At 38.4% G+C, this 22,396-nt stretch overlaps 1 protein-coding gene and 1 long non-coding RNA gene across 3 annotated transcripts in view; one reads left to right on the forward strand and one right to left on the reverse strand.

The window, feature by feature from the left end:
- Positions 1–22,396, forward strand: part of LOC141080555 (uncharacterized) — a 385,270-nt gene that overhangs the window by 139,649 nt on the left and 223,225 nt on the right. The window lies entirely within an intron of this gene.
- The window catches only part of PHEX (phosphate regulating endopeptidase X-linked), a 365,396-nt gene continuing 347,056 nt past the window's right edge, over positions 4,057–22,396 (reverse strand). Inside the window, exons 16-22 of the mRNA XM_073565833.1 lie at positions 20,064–20,118; positions 9,992–10,059; positions 9,682–9,812; positions 7,767–7,832; positions 6,162–6,266; positions 5,904–5,980; positions 4,057–4,698 (exon numbers count right to left, since the gene is read on the reverse strand). Of these exons, the coding sequence (XP_073421934.1) occupies positions 4,596–4,698; positions 5,904–5,980; positions 6,162–6,266; positions 7,767–7,832; positions 9,682–9,812; positions 9,992–10,059; positions 20,064–20,118 (605 nt within the window). The 3' untranslated portion in view covers positions 4,057–4,595. The remainder of the gene's footprint in view (positions 4,699–5,903; positions 5,981–6,161; positions 6,267–7,766; positions 7,833–9,681; positions 9,813–9,991; positions 10,060–20,063; positions 20,119–22,396) is intronic.

Here is a 22,396-nt window from a genome sequence, read left to right on the forward strand (position 1 = left end):
AGGGAGTTCCTCAGACCTCAATGGTGAAGGGGAAAATGAACTCACAACAACTAGTGGTAAAAACAGACTCAAGGACCAAACACTAATGATACACTGGTGGTAAAAACAGACACAAGGACCCAACACTAATGATACACTGGTGGTAAAAACGGACACAAGGACCAAACACTAATGATACACTGATGTAGAAACAGACACAAGGACCAAACACTAATAATACACTGGTGGTAAAAATGGACACAAGGACCCAACACTTATGACACACCGGTGGTAAAAACGGACACAAGGACCAAACACTAATGATACACTGGTGGTAAAAATGGACACAAGGACCCAACACTAATGATACACTGGTGGTAAAAACGGACACAAGGACCAAACTCTAATGATACACTGGTGGTAAAAACGGAGACAAGAACCAAATACTTATGACAAACTGGTGGTAAAAATGGACACAAGGACCAAACACTAATGATACACTGGTGGTAAAAATGGACACAAGGACCAAACACTAATGATACACTGGTGGTAAAAACGGACACAGGGACCAAACTCTAATGATACACTGGTGGTAAAAACGGACACAAGGACCAAACACTTATGACACACCGGTGGTAAAATGGACACAAGGACCAAATACTTATGACATACTGGTGGTAAAATTGTACACAAGAACCAAACATTAATGATTAACTGGTGGTAAAAATGGACACAAGGACCAAACAGTGATGTCACACTGATAGTGAAAAGGGTCACATGGTCAAAATACTGATGACACACTTATGGTAAAAACAGACACACGGGCCAAACAATGACACATTAATGGTAAGAACAGACACATAGACCAAACACTAATGACCCACTGATGTTAAAAACAGACATGTGGACCAAACACTGATGACACACTGATGGTAAAAAGGGACACACGGACCAAACATTGATGACCTACTGATGGTAAAAAGGGACACATTTGCCAAATACTGATGACACATTAATGGTAAAAACGTACACATGGACTAAACTATGAAGAAACACTAATAGTAAAAACAGATGCACAGACCTAACATTGATGACACACTGATGGTAAAAACAGAAATAACATGCCAAACACTGATGGTAAAAATGGACACAGTTACCAAATACTGATGAGATACTTATGGTAAATACAGACACACAGACCAAGCACTGATGACACACAAATGCAAAGATATTGTATCTATAAAAAGAAAAAATTTGACAGATTTTAAAGACCGTTTGTAAGGCCATGTTCACATGTTCAGTGTTTTGGTCAGTATTTTACTTCAGTATTTGTAAGCCAATATCAGGAGTGGGTGAAAAATGCAGAAGTGGTGACGGGTTTCTATTATACTTTTCATGTGATTGTTCCACTTCTATTTTTGACTTACAAATACTGATGTAAAATACTGATCAAATACTGAATGTGTGAAAGCGGCCTAAGACCCCTTCTCACTTCTGTGTAATTCTGGTTCTGAAAAAAAAAAGTCAGTGTTTTGGATCAGTGTGCCATCAGAGTGTCATCAGTATTCCATCTGTGTGCCATCCATTTTTTCCGGCATGGGTTAAGAAAAATCAGTTCTAAAACTTCTCATATACTTTACATTGTTGAACACATACCGAACACATTGTTGCCATTCGCATGCTGTACGTGCAGACTCATAGACTTGTATTAGCGCTCGTCATGCGTACTACCAGTAAAAAATGGACATGTCTCCGTGTGGTTTGCATGGACACACGATCTCTGCAAACACGCAGACATGTATGCATGGATCGTTTCCTGTTTTTCATAACACGCAGACATGTATACACCACCATAAATCATAATGAGTTACGCATGACATCTGTAAAAAAAAAAAAAAAAAATGGATGCCGCACATAACTGAAACATGGACATGTGAAGGGGACCTAAGTAATACAGGTATAATGCATACATTTCAGAAATAATTTATTTCATCTTCCATGACAAATTTAGGAGAAATAAAATAAATATAAAATCAATAAAAAACAAATTCAATGAAAGCAAGCACATTTCCACATAAACGCTGTGATAGTTACTGGAAGAAGACAAACAATGATATACAAATAGGGAAATATAATCTGTGGTGAGAACTTAAATGCGCAAAAGAAAAATAAAAAAAAGTAAGTTTAACCAAACAAAAAAAAATAAGGAAAGATAAACCAGGTAATTATAAAGTGTGTGGATATTTTATTAAAGTGTATTTCTTTTTTTTCACATATTAGTACCTAAGAAACATGTAATGTTTATTTGCCCTGATCCATGCAATCTTTAGTAAGCTTTGTGCTTTGTTTTTACATATTAGGACTAATATATCTGAGGATTAAATATACTGTACAACTTTATTCTATAGTATACACCAAGATATTCAGAATTTCAATAGGATTCCAAATTATTTATGGAAATCTCTATGGTCTATCATCTGTGGATCTTAATTAAGGGCATAAGGAGTGTCAAGGAGTGTCCGACTGAGAAGAGGCACTAACATTCAGATGCGTATAATGATGTTATACATCCTGAGGTACCAATCACTCAAATGCTCTGAATGTCGCCAGAGGCAAACATACCATTAGTGCATTTTAATTAATAAATCTTGGAATAATAATTAATAAGTTCCACAATTGGATGTTTTTAAAAAAATGTTCCTGATCTGACATAATCTTATAATTGTGTCCCTGCTGTGTCTGACCATGTCGGAATATGGCCTGCACATACCACAGTTCCTGATCAGGGGAGGAAGCAAAATAGTATACAGACAGGACAGCACGGGATCTCAGCTGCTGCTTTCTGTGAGGTAAAACATTTTGCCTTGTTACCTCACAGAAAAAACTGACTCAACTCTGGATTTAACAGTAGGCCTATGGAAGAGCAGATAAACATACGATCATATTATGTTGAGTAGCAACATGTCGCAATTGGTGTGCGTAGTACATAAAGTAGGTCTTAATATATGCATCAGATGTGTACACCTATGTATGAGTGTAACATAAATTCTTCCCTCTCCATTCCCTGAGAGCTGTGAATAAGAAACTATATAAATCCGCCAACAGTCCCGAATTTAATAAGACTGTCTTGATTTTTCAGATACAATTCTAGAAAATGTGGTGCTGCCCCAAGTATAAGGAAGATGGGGTATATGCAAACCCTGCTCAAAAAGTATACAAGTGTACACAGTTTAGATACACATTCCCCTACCAGTAGGAAGTAGCACAACTCACAGAACTATAAACACAAAAGAATCCCATACTTCAATTAAGAAATGGAAGTCAAAGAGTTTTTGAAGCTAAAATCACATAATTTTATTAAATCAAAAAATAAAATACAAAGTATATACACCTTAATGGCCAGGAGTGTACAGAAACAACATAGTCAGTCTATGTATGAAACTTAATCAACATTGGTCAGCAGTCTTATTAAGAAACTGACATAAAATGTCAATGCTTCCTGCTGCCGTAGACAAGTAAAAGTGCACATACAAATAGTAACCGCCTATCTGACTGCGTAAGATGCTTCACATAAATGCCTAAAAACGGCCAAAAATAGAATGTGACATTGTAATCAAACTGCACTTACATGTTGTGATTGAAACCGCTACTCAGGCCAGCCGCCCCTACACGCCTCCTGAGGAAGCCACGGCGTAACGCGCGTAGGGGCGGCTGGCCTGAGTAGCGGTTTCAATCACAACATGTAAGTGCAGTTTGATTACAATGTCACATTCTATTTTTGGCCGTTTTTAGGCATTTATGTGAAGCATCTTACGCAGTCAGATAGGCGGTTACTATTTGTATGTGCACTTTTACTTGTCTACGGCAGCAGGAAGCATTGACATTTTATGTCAGTTTCTTAATAAGACTGCTGACCAATGTTGATTAAGTTTCATAAATAGACTGACTATGTTGTTTCTGTACACTCCTGGCCATTAAGGTGTATATACTTTGTATTTTATTTTTTGATTTAATAAAATTATGTGATTTTAGCTTCAAAAACTCTTTGACTTCCATTTCTTAATTGAAGTATGGGATTCTTTTGTGTTTAAAGTGTACACAGTTTGCAGAAATTCTGGAGCTGCTGACACAGGTCTGTTTGGGAGACGTTAACATCCCTATTTTACCTACACCAATGTTGGCAAGTATGATTTTATTGTAATCACTGGCCATTGAGTGGTCACTTATATCAGCTCTTCTTGGAATGTGTTATTATGGCATTTACCAAGTTATATTAAATTGACAAAATAATAATAAAACAAATACTTTTTGGAAAAATCCTGATTTAACCTTTGATTTTCAGTCTTTCAAAGACTGATCACCTTTTTGTCCTATAAAATGAAGTCCACTTCGGTGTTACAGAACACAAGGACAGCACACACTTGGCTATGCTATTTTAGCATGTGAGATATATCCATGAGCAATTCTAACACAGCATGGATGCTTAATCCTTATAATATTTTTTTCCAAATAGCTCTAAGACGGTAAAGTGGATTATCTTCTTTGGTTCCAAAAATGAAATATCATAAAACAATTTATACAGCAGTCCTTGAATTACGTAAAATGAGTCTTCATGTCTACCACACTCGGCATGAATTATTTCCACGATTCATTAATGTGTTCTCTGGACAGTTGAAAGCTTTACGAAATTCTTCAAAATTACTCATTGCACCAATTACCCTGGGGGATAAAAAAAAATAATCTTTTAGTTCACGTAATTTATGGTTTCTGCATCTACATTTGTTTCAAATCAGATAGAAAGGTTATTGGAACTGCATTGCGGAGTGGGACTGAACAGGACAAAGTCTCCATGGCTTGTTCTCAGACTTTTACTTTCTAAGACTATGTGCCCACGATCCAGAAGTAGCAGCTTTTTGGATGCAGCATATTTAGCCAAGTCCAAAACGCTGAAGTCTAACATCTAGAAGGTAGCGTCTCCGCAAGAGGACTTGACATGCTGTTGACCAGAAAGATGCACCGCATGTCAGTTTCCGTGGGTGATCTGCAGGCACATATGCACGTATACATTTCCAGAAATCCCATCCGCTATGCTGTAACATCTTGCTGCATAAATACACAGCGTTAAAACTGCAGCAATTCTTGATCGTGGCCATGTACCCTAAGGGCTTGTGCACATGACCGTATTTTTGGTCAAGTGCTATCTGTGAAAAAAATGGATCACTCGGACCATTGTTATTCAGTGGAGCGGTGTAGATGACCAATTTTTTTCACTGACTGAATCGGTGTGTGAAATAAAAAGCAGCATGCATGATTTTCCTCTGGAAATTAGAGAGGAGTCACCCATTTAAGCCTATGGGTGGATGAAATAAATGGGACGCCATACAGAGACACAGTATAGCATCCAATATTTAGGGATACATTGCAATTCTATAACATGGGAAAAAACAGATTGCACATGGATGACAGGTGAGAAAGAAAAAAATCGTTCCACTTTTCTGGATGAAGCTCTGAACAATTTTTTATGTGATCGTTTAAACGTGCCCTAACAGCCATTTCTTGATATATTGTGTATGGTAGCAGATTATACTTTGCTTATGGAAGTCTGTATTGCGTGATGGTGTTGCAGACGATAGGCTGTAAATGTACATTCACATACCACTGACTCATTCATCTGAATAGTGACAGCAGAAATGCTTGATGACAAAAGAACCAAATTCAGAATGGTGGACAAGGCACGACCATGTAGCGCATATCACGGCAAACAAAGTAGTCTTCAATAGTTTCTCATTTTCGCATAGGTAATTGCAGCAGAGATATTTTTTCTGATTGAAAGATATGCTTTAAGAATCTATAAATATTATGATAATGATCCACAAAAAGGAGAATACTAATAACTATCATATACAGTGCTCAGGCGGTCTTACCGGAACTGAGGTGGACTATGTACTCCATTCATGACTAGTTCTCTTGCAGCTTCACTGCGAAAAGTATTGCACCTTACCTATGATATAAGATATAGATATCAAATAAATAAATAAATCTTCAGATACATTCTGAAAAATGAAAATCTTTGACAAACTGATGGACTAGTTTGCCAGTGAGGAATTGGCATACTAGTCTGAATTGGCATTGACACACAGAAGTTATGAGGGGCCATTAGTAAAAATGCATCATTGACTTACATGAGAGTAGCTTAAGAAAAACAGTTGATTGTGGTTAAGATCTAAGCCCGGAAGAAGCAATTCCTCTTTTCCATTTCTCTCTTCTTTAATCCATTTTCTGTATGCCTATCATAAATAAAAAAGTGAAATGTTTAAATTACAGTATAACATATTAATAATTATTTTATTTCTATAGCGCCGACATATTCCGCAGCACTTTACATTTCAGAGGGGTCTAGTACAGATGATAGACATTACAGCATAACAATAATCACATAGATCATAACAGATACCAAGAGGAATGAGGGCCCTGCTCGCAAGCTTACAAATCTATGAGGAAAAAAGGGAGACACGAAAGGTGGGTGGTAACAGTTGCCTTCATTGATCGGACCAGCCATAATGTTAAGTGTGTAACAGTACAGACACAGAGGGCTAATAGATGCATAAAGCATGTGGGAACATGATGCGGGGAACCTAGCTATGGTAAAACTTTTGACTGTGCCACACAGGGATAGTTAGGTTAATGTGTTGAGGCGGTAGGCCAGTCTGAATAAACTCTTAAAATTGTATGGATGAGGGACTAGCCGTATTGACCTGGGAAGTGCATTCCAAAGAATTGGCGCAGCACGTGTATAGTCTTGGAGACGGAAGTGGGAGGTTCTGATTATTGAGGATGTTGGCCTCAGGTCATCAGCAGAATGGAGGGCACGGGTAGGGTGGTAGACTGAGTCAAGGGAGGAGATGTAGCGTGGTGCTGAGCCATGGAGTGCTTTATGGGTGAGGGTAATAAGTTTGTACTGGATTCTGGAGTGGATGGGTTACCAGTGTCAGGACTGCTGCAAGGTAGAGGCATTGATGTCATGGTTGGCAAGGAATATGATCCTGGCTGCAGCATTCAAGACAGATTGGAGGGGGAGAGTTTGGTAAGAGGGAGACCCAATAGAAGAGAGTTACAATAGTCCAGACAAGGATCAATAAGAGAAACAGTAAGAGTTTTTGCGGAGTCAAAAGTAAGAAAAGGTCGAATTCTAGAAGTGTTTTTGAGGTGCAGATAACATACTGTATGTCCTGAAATAGATATTAATATTTTCCTTCATTCTTCTTCTAAGGTCTCATTCACACATCCATATTTAAACACGCACGTGAAAAAATGGCATCGGTGTCATAAGTGTTTTGCATCAGTGTTTTTACCATCAGTATGTCATCAGTGTTTTGCCTCAATGTAAGGGCTCACTCACACTGGCGTAAGATACATAGGAGTGCTATTCAATGAGGGAGAGAAGCATAAGAAATTGCGGCATAGTACTGGACTGTGCAGAAGAAATTGCCAAAATTACACCCTCTCCGTGATATTAGTCAATGCGCTGCAAATTTTGCCGAAAGCTGCATCTATTCTCCTCCTCTGTCACCTTTGCATGCACTTTGCACATGATAAAAATAAGTCAGAGCTTTCTGTCCCCTTTTGGCTTCTTCTTTTTTTTCTATTTGCACCTGAATACTAGGGTGGAATTATCAGAAAGGGCATTTTTTTTCTTTCAGTAAGTCACAAGCTATAAAAAAAAATACTGTAAGTTCCCTGCCAACTTTGGTACCATCTTGTTTTAAAAAAAATATACATTTTCTTACCCGAAAGGCTTCTCTCATTCCTCCATTGTCTGCAATATTTTCTGCCAAAGTCTTTGTTCCTTTTACCTAAAAGAATAATAGCATATAATCACAAGCATACAGCAAAACAAAACAACTATATAAATAATAGATTGGGCAAAGTAATTTAGTAACTGTTCCTCACACTAAAACATGAATGAAAAGGGTTGTCCAACGAACAAAGTTCATTTTAATCACTAGATCTTGGAATAATAATAATTTCCACAATTGGATGTGTTACAAATAATGTTCCTGTGCTGAGATAATCTTATAAATGTGCTCCTGCTGTGTACTGTGTAATGGCTGTGTCTGATCATGCAGGGACATGGTCTGATCATACCACAGTTCATAGGAACGAGAGAAAGGAAAATAGAGTATACAGACAGGACAGTATTTACAGTTTTTTCTTCCTTTACTTTAGTACATTCTATGGTAAAATGAATAATGCCATTGAAAAGTAAACCTTGTCCTGCAAAAAACAAGCCCTCGTATATTTATTTTGACAGAACATTTCAAAAAGTTATGTCTGTTGGAAGAAGGCAAGGAAAAAAAAGGAAAGAGCAAAAATGGAAAATTCCCTGGTCCTTAAAGGGAATCTGTCTTTATGCTGTGTAACTTCAAGCAAAGGTGCCATCAGTCAAGCAGGAAGAGGCAGCGCTAAGTGAGGAATAGAGCTGGAGTGACAGAGGCTTCAGATCTACAAATAGCTCTTTGGCCTCACATACATATCAATTCAACATAGATTTCTCTGTAACGGAGGAACGGAATGGCCATGTAAAGGTATTGCTAGAATTGCCTTTGAAAGAGCTACAAGCAGAGATAAATAGTTTTATGGTGAAATCCTGCAGACAGCTGTCCTTTAAAGGTCTGCAGTCTGTGATAAAGGTTGCACTAACAAATAAAGAAGGTAAATCTATAATACTTATATTTTAGTAAGTGCCACTAAATCATGTCCCCAATGCATTAATTTGTAGATGAAAAATTTAATTAGAAATATTAAGGATGCTATGTCTTTATGGCTAGGGTCACACAACTGTATTTCCTCTCATCCAAGAAAATTGATCCGATTATGCTCATCACACTGATCATACTCTGAAGACAATGTCATCGTGTTGTGATCTGATTTTCTTGGATGTGAAGATGGAAAAAATAATGTCTCCATCCATTCTGTTCTGTCGGTTTGTGAAAATGATGTCATCCAAGTGCAGTCCGATCTTTTTCCATGGACTCATTGACTTGCATGACCAAGTGAGATCCAAATATTGGATGTAAATCGGGCATTCTACAAGTTTTTTCTTCAGAGACTGTTCAAGGAAAAAAAATGAGATATGGGCATGGCACCATATACTGTAACAACATTGGTCCGAGTGCAATCCAATGTTTTGTCGGATCGCAGTCAGACCGAAATGCACAAGCCCTAAGAGAAAGCTTCTATCACATCTAATTTTACTCATTTATACTTTTGCTTACCTTTAATGAATTTTTTAACAATCCATGCACATATCATATAGGGAGTTGTAAGGAATCAATCTGTTTGTATATTGCCATTCACTCCATTTGAACCATTTGTGTTCAAAGTGGTCAGTCTAGACCTTGGGTCTTGGTAGAAGTCACTATTTGTAGTAAATGTACAACAGTCCCATCCACACAGCAGTGATGATATGTAACTACAGACAAAGCTTTTCTGAGTCGAGCATAAGCCGAAAGTGGACCTGCTGGTCCCAAAGATCTGAACAGATATCGAAGTATGGACCACAATGGATCATTGAAGTGCACTAAGGACACTCAGCATTTTTATCACATTTTTCAATATTTTTAAAATGAACAACTTTCCAATTCATTCTAAGTAATCCTAAAAAAAATAACCTTAAAAAAATCAAAACACTTGGAAACTCACATTCATTCCAGCTAACTTCCAGTAATAGTCATTGTATTGGTCCACGACACATTTTGTTCTTTCTTTAAATTTTTCTTCTGACTCTATAGTCCACCATGGGTGTAAATTTCCATCTTTGTCATACTTTCGGCCTATATAACATAAATTAGTTCATGAGTTATTCCCGATAGAATAAACAGATTCTAGGTGCATTTAGTTTTTTTCATTGAGTTACTAGTGAGAACTCATTACTCGTGAGAACTGGAAACTAAAATGATGAAGCATAAAAGTTTTTTATTTATTTAGACATGAAATAAGGAAATATATTCACCGTTACTGTCAAAACCATGTGTGAACTCGTGGCCAACAATGACTCCAATTGCTCCATAGCTGAGGGATCTGTCAGAAAAACACACAAAAGCATCTAAATACCAAAAAAAAATAATCTTTCAAATCTCCTATTTTTATAAAGAATTCTGATGTTCATCTCATCAGTTATTTTCTTATCAGGAACCAGCTAGGATTCAGAATTTAATTATTCATTTTCACTATGTTGCCTGGGAATATCACAGATCAAAGATGAAATGGGATCATTGGGCTGCCAGTTCTAATCATTTCCCCTGGGAAAGTTGGCAAATGTTTGACACTGATGCATGCAAATTCCGTTTTCATTCTATTTTTGAATTGGCGGCCAGTTTCATCTTACCTCCAGTGAAAACAGAAAACTTCAGAATTCTGTCTTATATCTCTCCACATTGATAATGGTTATTCATTTTACAGTACATGAAATCACCATGTGAAGTGTAAATGTAGAATATCTGCCACATCATAACTATGCTTCATTACCAGGGCATTTTGTTTTTACAAAGGCTGTGTTTCAATAACCTTTAAAGTTACATGTTTTTTAGTTAGTTGGCATTGGGAGTGGCAATAAAGATTGTAATTTGCTTTGGGAGACCCATCCCATGTGTATTGCAAAGGTGATCTATTCATTTCGGTAGATACCATCTAATGTTTTACTTCTCATTTGGTGGCACTGTAGTAGAACTGAACCCTTGATGCCAAGTCTCCTTGCGTTAAAGGTCCTATAAGTGAGGCATCTGGTGATTACTTTATTTATTTATTGTACTTTCTAGGTTTCATTTTTTCTTCCAATCTTATAAAGCATCCCAAAAATAAAATCTGCAGATGTGTTCTTGATCGTATTATATTTACATTGATTTATAATATGAGTTATAGTTTTTAGATTAAGTCTATATATTATTTACTTTGCATTTCCTACTAATTTTTTTTTAACATTTTACTACTTATCCTACTTATTTTAGCTTTATTTTGTAAGGTCTTTACCCCCTTATCCATTAGAGAATATTAGAGTGTAATATATGTTTATTTACTATATTTTACTTATGCTGTTCTTTAAAATGCCTATATTTTTCTCTAGTCACTATTAGAGTTGAGCGATACCATCCGATACTTCAAAGTATCGTATCGGATGGTATCGGCCGATCTTTAAAAAAAGTATCGGTATCGCCGATTCCGATACCGGAAGTCCCATTCAAGTCTATGGGACTTCCGGTATCGGAATAAGAAAAACCCTTTCCTGCCCTTGTACAGCCTCTCTGGGGTCTGTACGGGCCTTTCGGGGGGCTGTGCCGGCCTGCCAGGGGGTCTGTGCAGGCTCCGGTGGTCTGTGCCGGCCTGCCGGTGGTCTGTGCAGGCTCCGGGGGGCTGTGCCGGCCTGCCGGGGGGCTGTGCCGGCCTGCCAGGGGGTCTGTGCAGGCTCCGGTGGTCTGTGCCGGCCTGCCGGTGGTCTGTGCAGGCTCCGGGGGGCTGTGCCGGCCTGCCGGGGGGCTGTGCCGGCCTGCCGGTGGTCTGTGCAGGCTCCGGGGGTCTGTGCAGGCATCGTCCGATGGGACTACAAGTCCCATCGGGCGATGCCTGCTACCATGACAGTGATTGACACATTAGCCAATGATGGGACAGTAGTAGTCCCATCATCCGGTTAATGTGTTAAATGTAAAAAAAAAAAAAAAAAAAAATTACATGCTACATTCATACTACATACTACATACATGCTACATTCATACTACATGCAACATACATACTACATATATACTACATGCATGCTACATACATACTACATATATACTACATGCATGCTACATACATACTACATGCTACATGCATGCTACATACATACTACATACATGCTACATATATACTACATACATACTACATATATACTACATGCATGCTACATATATACTACATGCATGCTACATACATACTACATATATACTACATGCATGCTACATACATACTACATGCTACATGCATGCTACATACATACTACATACATGCTACATATATACTACATACATACTACATATATACTACATGCATGCTACATATATACTACATGCATGCTACATACATACTACATATATACTACATGCATGCTACATACATACTACATGCTACATGCATGCTACATACATACTACATACATGCTACATATATACTACATACATACTACATATATACTACATACATACCACATACATACTACATGCATGCTACATATATACTACATGCATGCTACATACATACTACATATATACTACATGCATGCTACATACATACTACATGCTACATGCATGCTACATACATACTACATACATGCTACATATATACTACATACATACTACATATATACTACATGCATGCTACATATATACTACATACATACTACATATATACTACATGCATGCTACATATATACTACATACATACTACATATATACTACATACATGCTACATACATACTACATATATACTACATGCATGCTACATATATACTACATGCTACATACATACCACATACATACTACATACATGCTACATATATACTACATGCATGCTACATACATACTACATATATACTACATGCATGCTACATACATACTACATGCTACATGCATGCTACATACATACTACATACATACTACATGCTACATACATACCACATATATACTACATACATACAATACATTCATACAATACATACATAGACATACAGTACATATAACATAGAGTAACATACTTACCAATACTTGTCACATTGTTCCCCGAAGCCATTGTCGTCTACGGAATAAATATTAACATAACAAACCACAAAAATACTCACCCACGATCCGAAGCAGTCCACGAGTGTGTCCCACGACGATCTTGGGTAGAGAACTGCAGCATCAGCTGATGCTGCCGTTCTCTACGGGCTGCAGGAATCCAATGACGGAAGGTAGGTATCCTTCCGCACTGTATTCCTCCGCCACTTAAAAAAAAAAAGTCCCTAGTCTCACTTTATGCCATTGCTGTGTGGGAAATTCCCACGCAGCAATGGCATAAAGTGAGACTAGGGACTTTTTTTTTTTAAGTGGCGGAGGAATACAGTGCGGAAGGATACCTACCTTCCGTCATTGGATTCCTGCAGCCCGTAGAGAACGGCAGCATCATCTGATGCTGCAGTTCTCTACCCAAGATCGTCGTGGGACACACTCGTGGACTGCTTCGGATCGTGGGTGAGTATTTTTGTGGTTTGTTATGTTAATATTTATTCCGGAAAGACAATGGCTTCGGGGAACAATGTGACAAGTATTGGTAAGTATGTTACTCTATGTTATATGTACTGTATGTCTATGTATGTATTGTATGAATGTATTGTATGTATGTAGTATATATGTGGTATGTATGTAGCATGTAGTATGTATGTAGTATGTATGTAGCATGCATGTAGCATGTAGTATGTATGTAGCATGCATGTAGTATATATGTAGTATGTATGTAGCATGCATGTAGTATATATGTAGCATGTATGTAGTATGTATGTGGTATGTATGTAGCATGTAGTATATATGTAGCATGCATGTAGTATATATGTAGTATGTATGTAGTATGTATGTAGCATGTATGTAGTATATATGTAGTATGTATGTAGTATATATGTAGCATGCATGTAGTATATATGTAGCATGCATGTAGTATATATGTAGCATGCATGTAGTATATATGTAGTATGTATGTAGTATATATGTAGCATGTATGTAGTATGTATGTAGCATGCATGTAGCATGTAGTATGTATGTAGCATGCATGTAGTATATATGTAGTATGTATGTAGCATGCATGTAGTATATATGTAGCATGCATGTGGTATGTATGTAGCATGTAGTATATATGTAGCATGCATGTAGTATGTATGTAGTATGTATGTAGTATGTATGTAGCATGCAGTATGTATGTAGTATGTATGTAGTATATATGTAGTATGTATGTAGCATGCATGTAGTATGTATGTAGCATGCATGTAGTATGTATGTAGCATGTATGTAGCATGCATGTAGTATGTATGTAGCATGTATGTAGTATGTATGTAGTATATATGTAGTATGTATGTAGTATTTTTTTTTTTTTTTTTTTTTAACATTTAACACATTAGCCGGATGATGGGACTACTACTGTCCCATCATTGGCTAATGTGTCAATCACTGTCATGGTAGCAGGCATCGCCCGATGGGACTTGTAGTCCCATCGGACGATGCTTGCACAGACCCCCGGACATCAGCACAGCCCCCCGGCAGGCCGGCACAGCCCCCCGGCAGGCCGGTACAGACCCCCACAGGGTGCACAGCCCCCCGGCAGGCCGGCACAGCCCCCCGGCAGGCCGGCAGAGACCCCGGGCAGTCCACACAGCCCCCCGGCAGGCCGGCACAGCCCCCCGGCAGGCCGGCAGAGACCCCCGGAAGGCCCGAAATGACGGCGCATCATGATGCGCACACACCGCGCATCATGATGACGTCAGGCCGTCAATCAACTGAACTTCCGATTCCGATGCCGAATTCCGATATTGAAAAAATATCGGAAGTCGGTATCGGAATTCCGATACAGCAAGTATCGGCCGATACCCGATACTTGCGGTATCGGAATGCTCAACACTAGTCACTATCCATCCTTGATTTTGACTATATAAAAGGCATAAAAAGTACCAAAAAGGCTCCATGTGAACAAATTGATAGTTTTATCTGGGCCCTTTAATCATTTCCTGACATGTGGTTGGATACAGAGTTAGATTCCACCCAAAAGCATCGGCTGTGACTGTCAGGCAAAAACTACGCTCCAGGTAACATGCCTAGGATCCACTCCACGGTCTCCCAGCTAAACAGCTGTTCAGACAATTAGGCAGCAACTTCTGTATTCAGATAATGGCCGGTAAGTCCTGAGCTCTGGCCTCACCACAGGGACCCCGGTGGGTGCATACACGCAGTCATTAGAGAGAGTTTGGTACCAAACCTAAATTCTCACTTAGAGACATTGCTTGCTAAGAGGGCTGTGTGAACCTTAGCTAGATATTCCCCTCAGAGGGTGAGCTTGTGTGTAGATAGCATAACAGAATTGTAATTTTAGATAATTGTTAAGTCTATGAATTTCTGCGCCGGCACCGCTGTAAGGGCCACCTCTTGCACTCATCTAATTATACCCTTGCTCTGAGTAACTTCCAGTTACCACATTAGGCAGAACCACAGGTCAGGCAAATTATAGTGTACCGATAGAACATACTGGGCCTATCGGTTGTGCAGCGCAGGGGTCCTAGCTGATCCTGGCTAGGTGTATGTGTGATAGTTAACTGTGTTTCTTTCTTGTGTTTCCGGGGTAACACAGCTTTCGTTGTTAGTAAAAGCTAGTTACTCAATAAATTGCCTGGTTGTGTTTTTTGTCCTCAGCCGCTATATTCTGGTAGAGACCACCCCAATACATGGTCTACACCTCTATGACTGGGCTTCATAAGAGATTAGTGTTTTTACCATTGCTGAAAAATTGGGGAATAACAGTTTACAGTATAAGGTTCAACTGCCTTAGGGGTCATTTTTTCAGATAAATGGAACTGAATTCACTCAAAAACAGCAAACTAAAGAAAGTGACTAATAGAAAGAAATTAAAAATAAAAAAAAGTTTTCATATAATATGAAGAAAATGACAAAATATAAAAACTTAATCACTTTTTTCCCAATTCAAAAATAAAAACACTGAAAAACATTAGAAAAAAGAATTCAATGAATAACCTACTAACCCCTTAATGACCATCATTTTGCCTTTTTAATGACCTGAGATATAAAAGAATAGTGTGCCCCCAGATAGGTGAAGATACAGCAGCTGTGAGCTGTACACTATAGCTGACACTCCGGTTCATCAGTCAGTATTGTTGTTGGCACTCACCATGGTTGCTATGGCAATTCAGGGCCATGGAATGGCTGTAGAGTCTACCGGCTATTGTGGCCTGCTCAAAATTTAGCAACATTTTTGTGGTAAAAATTTAATTTTTTTTCATTCCTCTTTGTGTTAGTTCCAGAAAAGCACCTGAAGGGTTAACAAGCTACATGACGGCTGTTTCAAATATGCTGAGGGGTGCTGATTTTAAAATGGTATCACTTTGGGGGTGTTCCAATATATAGGTCCCCCAAAGTCATTTCAAAACTGAATAGGTTTCTAAAAATAAGTTTTGCAAATTTCTTTGCAAAATTAAAATAAGTGCTGAATTTTTAAACCTTCTAACATCCTAACAAAATAAAAGGACATTTGACAAATAGTGGTTGTGTAAGGGAGACTTATGGAAAATATTTTTAGAAATTTGTCAAATTTATGATATTTTTATAAATTAATGCAAAATATATCGACCTAAATCTACTATCATGCTAGGGTCACGAGGCAGTATTTTCTCTCATCAGAGAGACTCAGGTTGATTATGCAAATCACACTGTGACCAAACTCTGATCAGAATTTGGTCAGTGTGTGATCATAGTGTGCTCCAATTTTTCAGATTAGAAGATGGAAAAAGTAATCTCCATTTTCTGCACTCTGTCAGTCTGGGAAAATCGAACTGCACTAAGATACCATCTGAGTGCAGTCTGATGGTTTCCATGGACTCATTGACTTGCATAGCCAAGTGCGATCCAATAATCAGATTCAACTAGGGCACAATGCGATACGCTTGTCTGCACCTGCGCTTATAAAGTATAATGTGTCACAAAAAAGATCATCTCAAAATCACTGGGATATGTTTAAACATTCCAGAGCTATTGCAATATAAGATGACACATGTCAGATTTGAAAAAATATTGCATGGTCACTAAGGTGTTAAGTAAACAACATATATTAAAAAAACACTACATTTTATCTACTGCATAGTAATAAAACTACATAGCTAATAAAAATGATAGCTTGCCATGCAATAACATGCCCTCAAACAGGTCCATTGATATAAAAATTTAAAAAGTCTGTTGTATCAAAAAATGACAACCCAACTCTAAAACATAAAAATAATCTTATAAGTTAGGTGTTTCTGTAATTGTGCTGATCTGAAGAATATGTTACCAGATCATTGTAATGCACAAAGAACTACCTTTAAAACTACAATGCCAAAATGGAGGGGGCATGGGAGGGCTCATAATTGACTGCAAACAAAAAAAAAAGTCTTCATATGACCATGTAAGCAGAAAAGTAAAAAAATAAAACAGTTATGTCTCTTGGAAGGAAGGGAGGGAAAAAAGCAAAAATCAAAAATGTCTGTAGGAGGAAGAGGTTAAAGGGAATGTGTCAGAAGGATCAACATTCCTAAGCCATCTAAATATGCATGTAGGTCATAGGAAGCTGAAAAAAATGTTACCTTGATATCTGTGATGCAATGTCTTATTCCAGAGAAATCTACATTCATGTACATGAGCTGTTAAGCTCTCTGGGTCACAAAGGACTGATCTGCATGAGAATCTGCCTCCAGAGTTTGTTTGTAATAAAAGGAGAAGTTGTCAGTGTGATATGTAATGTTTTCCAGTGTTACTAGTGTGGTGTAATGACCTCTCTCCACTCTCCTGATCTCACTGCAGAGCTGTGTGTGATTATACCTAACACATCTGCAGGTTCCTCTCAGTGCTTCAGGTTCCATCTCACTGGCAGACAGGGTTGCAATACCGCAGGGCTGTGAGAGCTGAAACTGCAAACGTGCTTGTTATGAGGCAAAGTTCAGTTCTACTTTTCTTTGTTATTTACATGTCTCACCCTGGTAGCTCCACTTTTCATGTAAAATAATATCTCGAGACAGATTCTCATGCGTTTTCATTGTCCGGCCCATAGCCTGGAACAGCTCATTTACATATAAGAAAAATGTGGCTTTCTCTGAAATAGGACAACAGATCTCAGATATCAAGGTATCTTTTTATTCAGCTTCCTATGACCTGCAAGCCCATTTAGACAGCCTAAGGGGGTTGATTCTACTTACAAATCTGTTTTAGACCCAGTTTTGTCTTCACAGGGATCACCAGATATGTTGTTTGACTTTAGGAGGTGTACAGAATGAAGCACTTTTTGAGATTGGGAGGCAACCACACCCAACTACACTTATGAAGCTGCTTTATTTCTTACATGGCCCACTTTTTACATAGCTTTAAAATGGCTCAAAATGCAAGGAAAGCAAATTAATTGAAGGATAAATCCTTTTTTATGGCCACCATATATATTCAGCTAGGTTCTTTAACTCCAAAATAAAAAATAGTAGTGATTTGGAATTCAAGTATTTGTATTAAACGAGCATTTGTTCATATTGTCTTTTCCTTTGTGATTAATTTCAGAATAATCACAATGTACCTTACAAGCAGTACAACACATTAGACATTTCTATTTTTTCAACTGTTTCTTTAAAATAAAATCAGTCACAGTGTGAACGTGGTTCTTACCTTTTACATTTTTGATTTGTAAGAACCATTCTCACTAACCACAATGTGGCATTAGAGACCTCACAGTAAGCAGCATAATTATAAAAGAAAAAAAATCAGTGTTTCTGCTTCCAATGAAAGAAACGCTGCATCTCGGGATATAGGGGAAATACAAATAAATGCCGCATTATATGGTGAAGATAAACACTGACATTTCACTTCCCGAAAGGTGTCAAATACATTAATATGAGCTTTAATGGTCTTTTCTATCAAGAGTTTGTAACACCCTGACCCGAGTGGTTCAAACGGCGAGGTTATTACCGTCATTCTTGTGTAAGGTCACAAATAAAAGAAGCAACAATCATTTCAGGTGCTTAGTGGAGGCTTTCTGCTTAATGGGGAACTGGAAAATGGAGAATCTGCCCACTTGCCTTCATTAAGCTTTTTATATCAAAAGTGTTATCTTTGATAAATGCTGAAAAAAGACATATTGAAGTCCTGCTGTCTTTTCTTACATAAATCAGGCAAAGCTGCACATATTTCCTGTAACTATTCAGAAGGCCGAGTGGAACAGGGATGTTAGCATCCAGCTTCATTCCTATCTCTTTTTCTTTAAACGACACTATAATCCGCCTTTTTTTTGTCTTTTCAGTCATTTCAGTTGCACAAAAATTTGCAACTTTTGGCATTACTCATAAGGGATCATTTTTACACCCAAATTTCATGTACAAATGCTATGTGTGTTTTTCATGGAGAGTACTTGTACCTTTGATAGTCTATGGGGTGATTTTTCATTAGCCGAGTGGCATTCAGAAAATCGTGGAGACATGTCCAGATTTGATCCTGGGGTCTGATCAAAATCAGCAATGCAAGTCAATGAGTCCATGAAAAAATTAGACTGCACTTAATTAACATCCGAGTGTACTGTAATCTGATTCTCACGGACTCTCCGAATAGAGAAGATGGACAAACTTTTTTTATACAAGAAAAATGGATGACACTCAAACCCCATTCTGGTCAAACTTTGATCCGTGGAAACATCGGACATGTGAATGAGCGCTAACAGTTGTAGATTTAGACATTCTATATAAACAAGGTTTAGAAATTGAGAACATTTGCTGCACTCAGTAGAAAGGTAAATCCGACAACCAAAACCAGCCACTTCCAGTATATATTTTTACAACGTATTAATTCTGGGAGGAATTTTTGTTTTTTTCTTCCCTTTTATAGAGATATACTACAAGTTTTCTGCACTACCAAGCATTGTACCAATACATATGTGGCAGTACATGTATTCAGGACCCTGTTCACATCACATTTTTTTTCTTTAATTGTTTCTCAGTTTCTTTTGGATGGAATTTTATAGTCTAACTATTCCATGCTGTTTTTGTAGTATACCGGTGCACACCAACCAGATAGAGTTCGAAAGGTCACTCTATTGGCCTCCATCTGAATACGCTCCTCGCAAACATGATCATTGGCATACCTACCAAACATAAAAAAGGTGATGTGACCAGGTCCTCACCAAGCATTTAACGTTTGTGAACATTTGCTTAATTTTTCTTGTCATTTTTTGAAGTGTTATGGTTTTCAAAATCATTTTCCCTTCCAGTTACTTCCAAATGTCTCGATGTGTTTACATACCGTGGATATTCTGTTCCCCAAAAGAAAGGTTTTTGAAGCTCTCCAGCTGGAAATCCTGAAGTTCACATAAAACAGAGAATGAATTATAGCACTACTCACTACTACAAAAAAATGCATTGTTTTTAATAATGATATAAAGTTCAACAGATCGACGGATCAATATATGAAGTATTCTCTTCTGTAGACCACATAATCAAATGTCACAATGTCATTTTACCATAGTGACTTCTATTAACCCCTGAATTGCATGGCTATTTATCATCTGGGAAAATAGACAGTTTGGAGCATCAAACAGCAAAACTTGCAGCAAATCAATCCAGTCCCAGGTCAAAGTGGGTGCACATAATATATACTTTATTACAATATTATAAATTAATAGTATGATAATAATAAAGCTATAATAAACTGTAGGAAGATTCAGCGAAACACAGTCAGGCTATGCTAAATTAACAGAACTTTCAAAAGTCAGTACTATTAGATCTCTAGTACTGAGTAGTTGTATTATGAAGGGATTTGTATGTCTCAATTTTATTAAAGGCGTTATGTACTACATTGATATTGATGATATCTTGGAAAAGTCATTAATATCAGACTGATGGGGGTCTGATACTCGGTACTCCCACTGATCAGCTGTTGAATAGTAGCAGGTAGCAGTGCGGCAATTCTCGTCCATGGGCACTAAGCATCGTATCGAACTGCGTTGTTCTGCTCCGAACATTGTTTGTATCAGAGCTGATGGTAGCTGATCAGTGGGAGTGCCGGACCTACATTGATCTGATAATAATGACTGACCTATGGCCAGATTATCCATATAAAAGTAGTGGACAACCCTTTGACTTATTGAAGTGTTGTCTGTTCTTTGTTGTTAGCAAATATTTTAGAGCTATTCAGGGATAAACACACTATTTTTAATGAGGGGTTTCCAATAGAGGCAGCAAACTGTCCTGAATATTCAGACATTGACAACTTGCACTATGTATATTTACTTTACTTAGGATTGTTCCAGGGTAATTAAAGAAACATGAAAAATGTCCATAAATAAATCTGTGTATATGTGCATGGTATGTAGTGTAAATATGTTAAGACTAGCTGAAGAGCCCAGCGCTGCCCGAGCATAGTAACTAACTACGGTTAGTTATAACAAATTATAATGATTATATCTATATATAAATAAAGCTGAGTGTAGAGCCCCGCCCACTCGGCATAGCCACATTCACTATAATATCCCATCATCCCATCAGTCAGAGCCACCAGACAACTACCACTAATATCCCACATCATCACGTCACAGCCGCCGGGCTACTACCCTTAATATCCCACATCATCCCATCAGCCAGAGCCACCGGACTACTACCCCTAATATACCACACCATCCCATCAGCCAGAGCCACCGGACTACTACCCCTAATATCCCATATCATCCCTTCAGCCAGAGCCACCGGACTACTACCCCTAATATCCCACATCATCCCATCAGCCTGGGGTCAGAACCAGAGCGCTGAGTGGAATGGTCCTAACTTCCATACCGGGGATCCCTTTAAGAGAGGCCTGCTGTCAGAACAAGAGCGCTGAGTGGATTTGCCCTGACTTCCATACCAATGATCCATTTAATTGAAGCCTGGGATGAAAATCAGAGCACTGAGGGATTAACCCTAACTTCCATACCAGAGATTCCTTTAAGAGAGGCCTGGGGTCAGTATCAAAGCGCAGAGTGGATTTGTCCTAACTTCCATACCGGTGATCCCTTAAAGAGGGGTCTTGGGTCAGAACCAGAGCGCTGAGTGGATTTGCCCTGACTTGCATACCAAAGATCCCTTTAATAGCACCCTGGGGTCAGAATCAAAGTGCTGAGGGATTTGCCCTAACTTCATGCAGGAGATCCCTTTAAGAGATCCTGGGGTCAGTACCAAAGCGCAGAGTGGATTTGCCCTAACTTCCATACCAATGATCCCTTTTAGAGACCCGGGGGTCAGAACCGCAGAGCTGAGTGGAACTGTCCTAACTTCTATACCAGGGATCCCTTTAGGAGAGGCCTGGGGTCAAAACCAAAGTGCTGGATGGATTTTCTCTGACTTCCATACCAATGATCCCTTTAAGAGGGAAGATGTGCCTATAGGATGGAGGATGTGTGATGTGTATATGGGCACGGGAGGGGGGATTCATTTCTGTCATGTGCTCTGTGCTCCTTTTGGGGGGTAGACAATGGCTAGGAGCTTATGTTCCCAGGGATGCTAGATTTCTCTCACCATGTCAGTGTCTGCTGAGGTGTTGTCAAGTGGGAAAACTTGCTCAAAGCAACCAATCACAGCTCAGCTTCTTTTAACCAGCTCTGG

This window comes from Dendrobates tinctorius, unplaced genomic scaffold (assembly GCF_039654945.1).
Source record: "Dendrobates tinctorius isolate UK_male_01 unplaced genomic scaffold, ASM3965494v1 ptg000016l, whole genome shotgun sequence".
NCBI classification, from domain to species: Eukaryota; Metazoa; Chordata; class Amphibia; order Anura; family Dendrobatidae; genus Dendrobates; species Dendrobates tinctorius.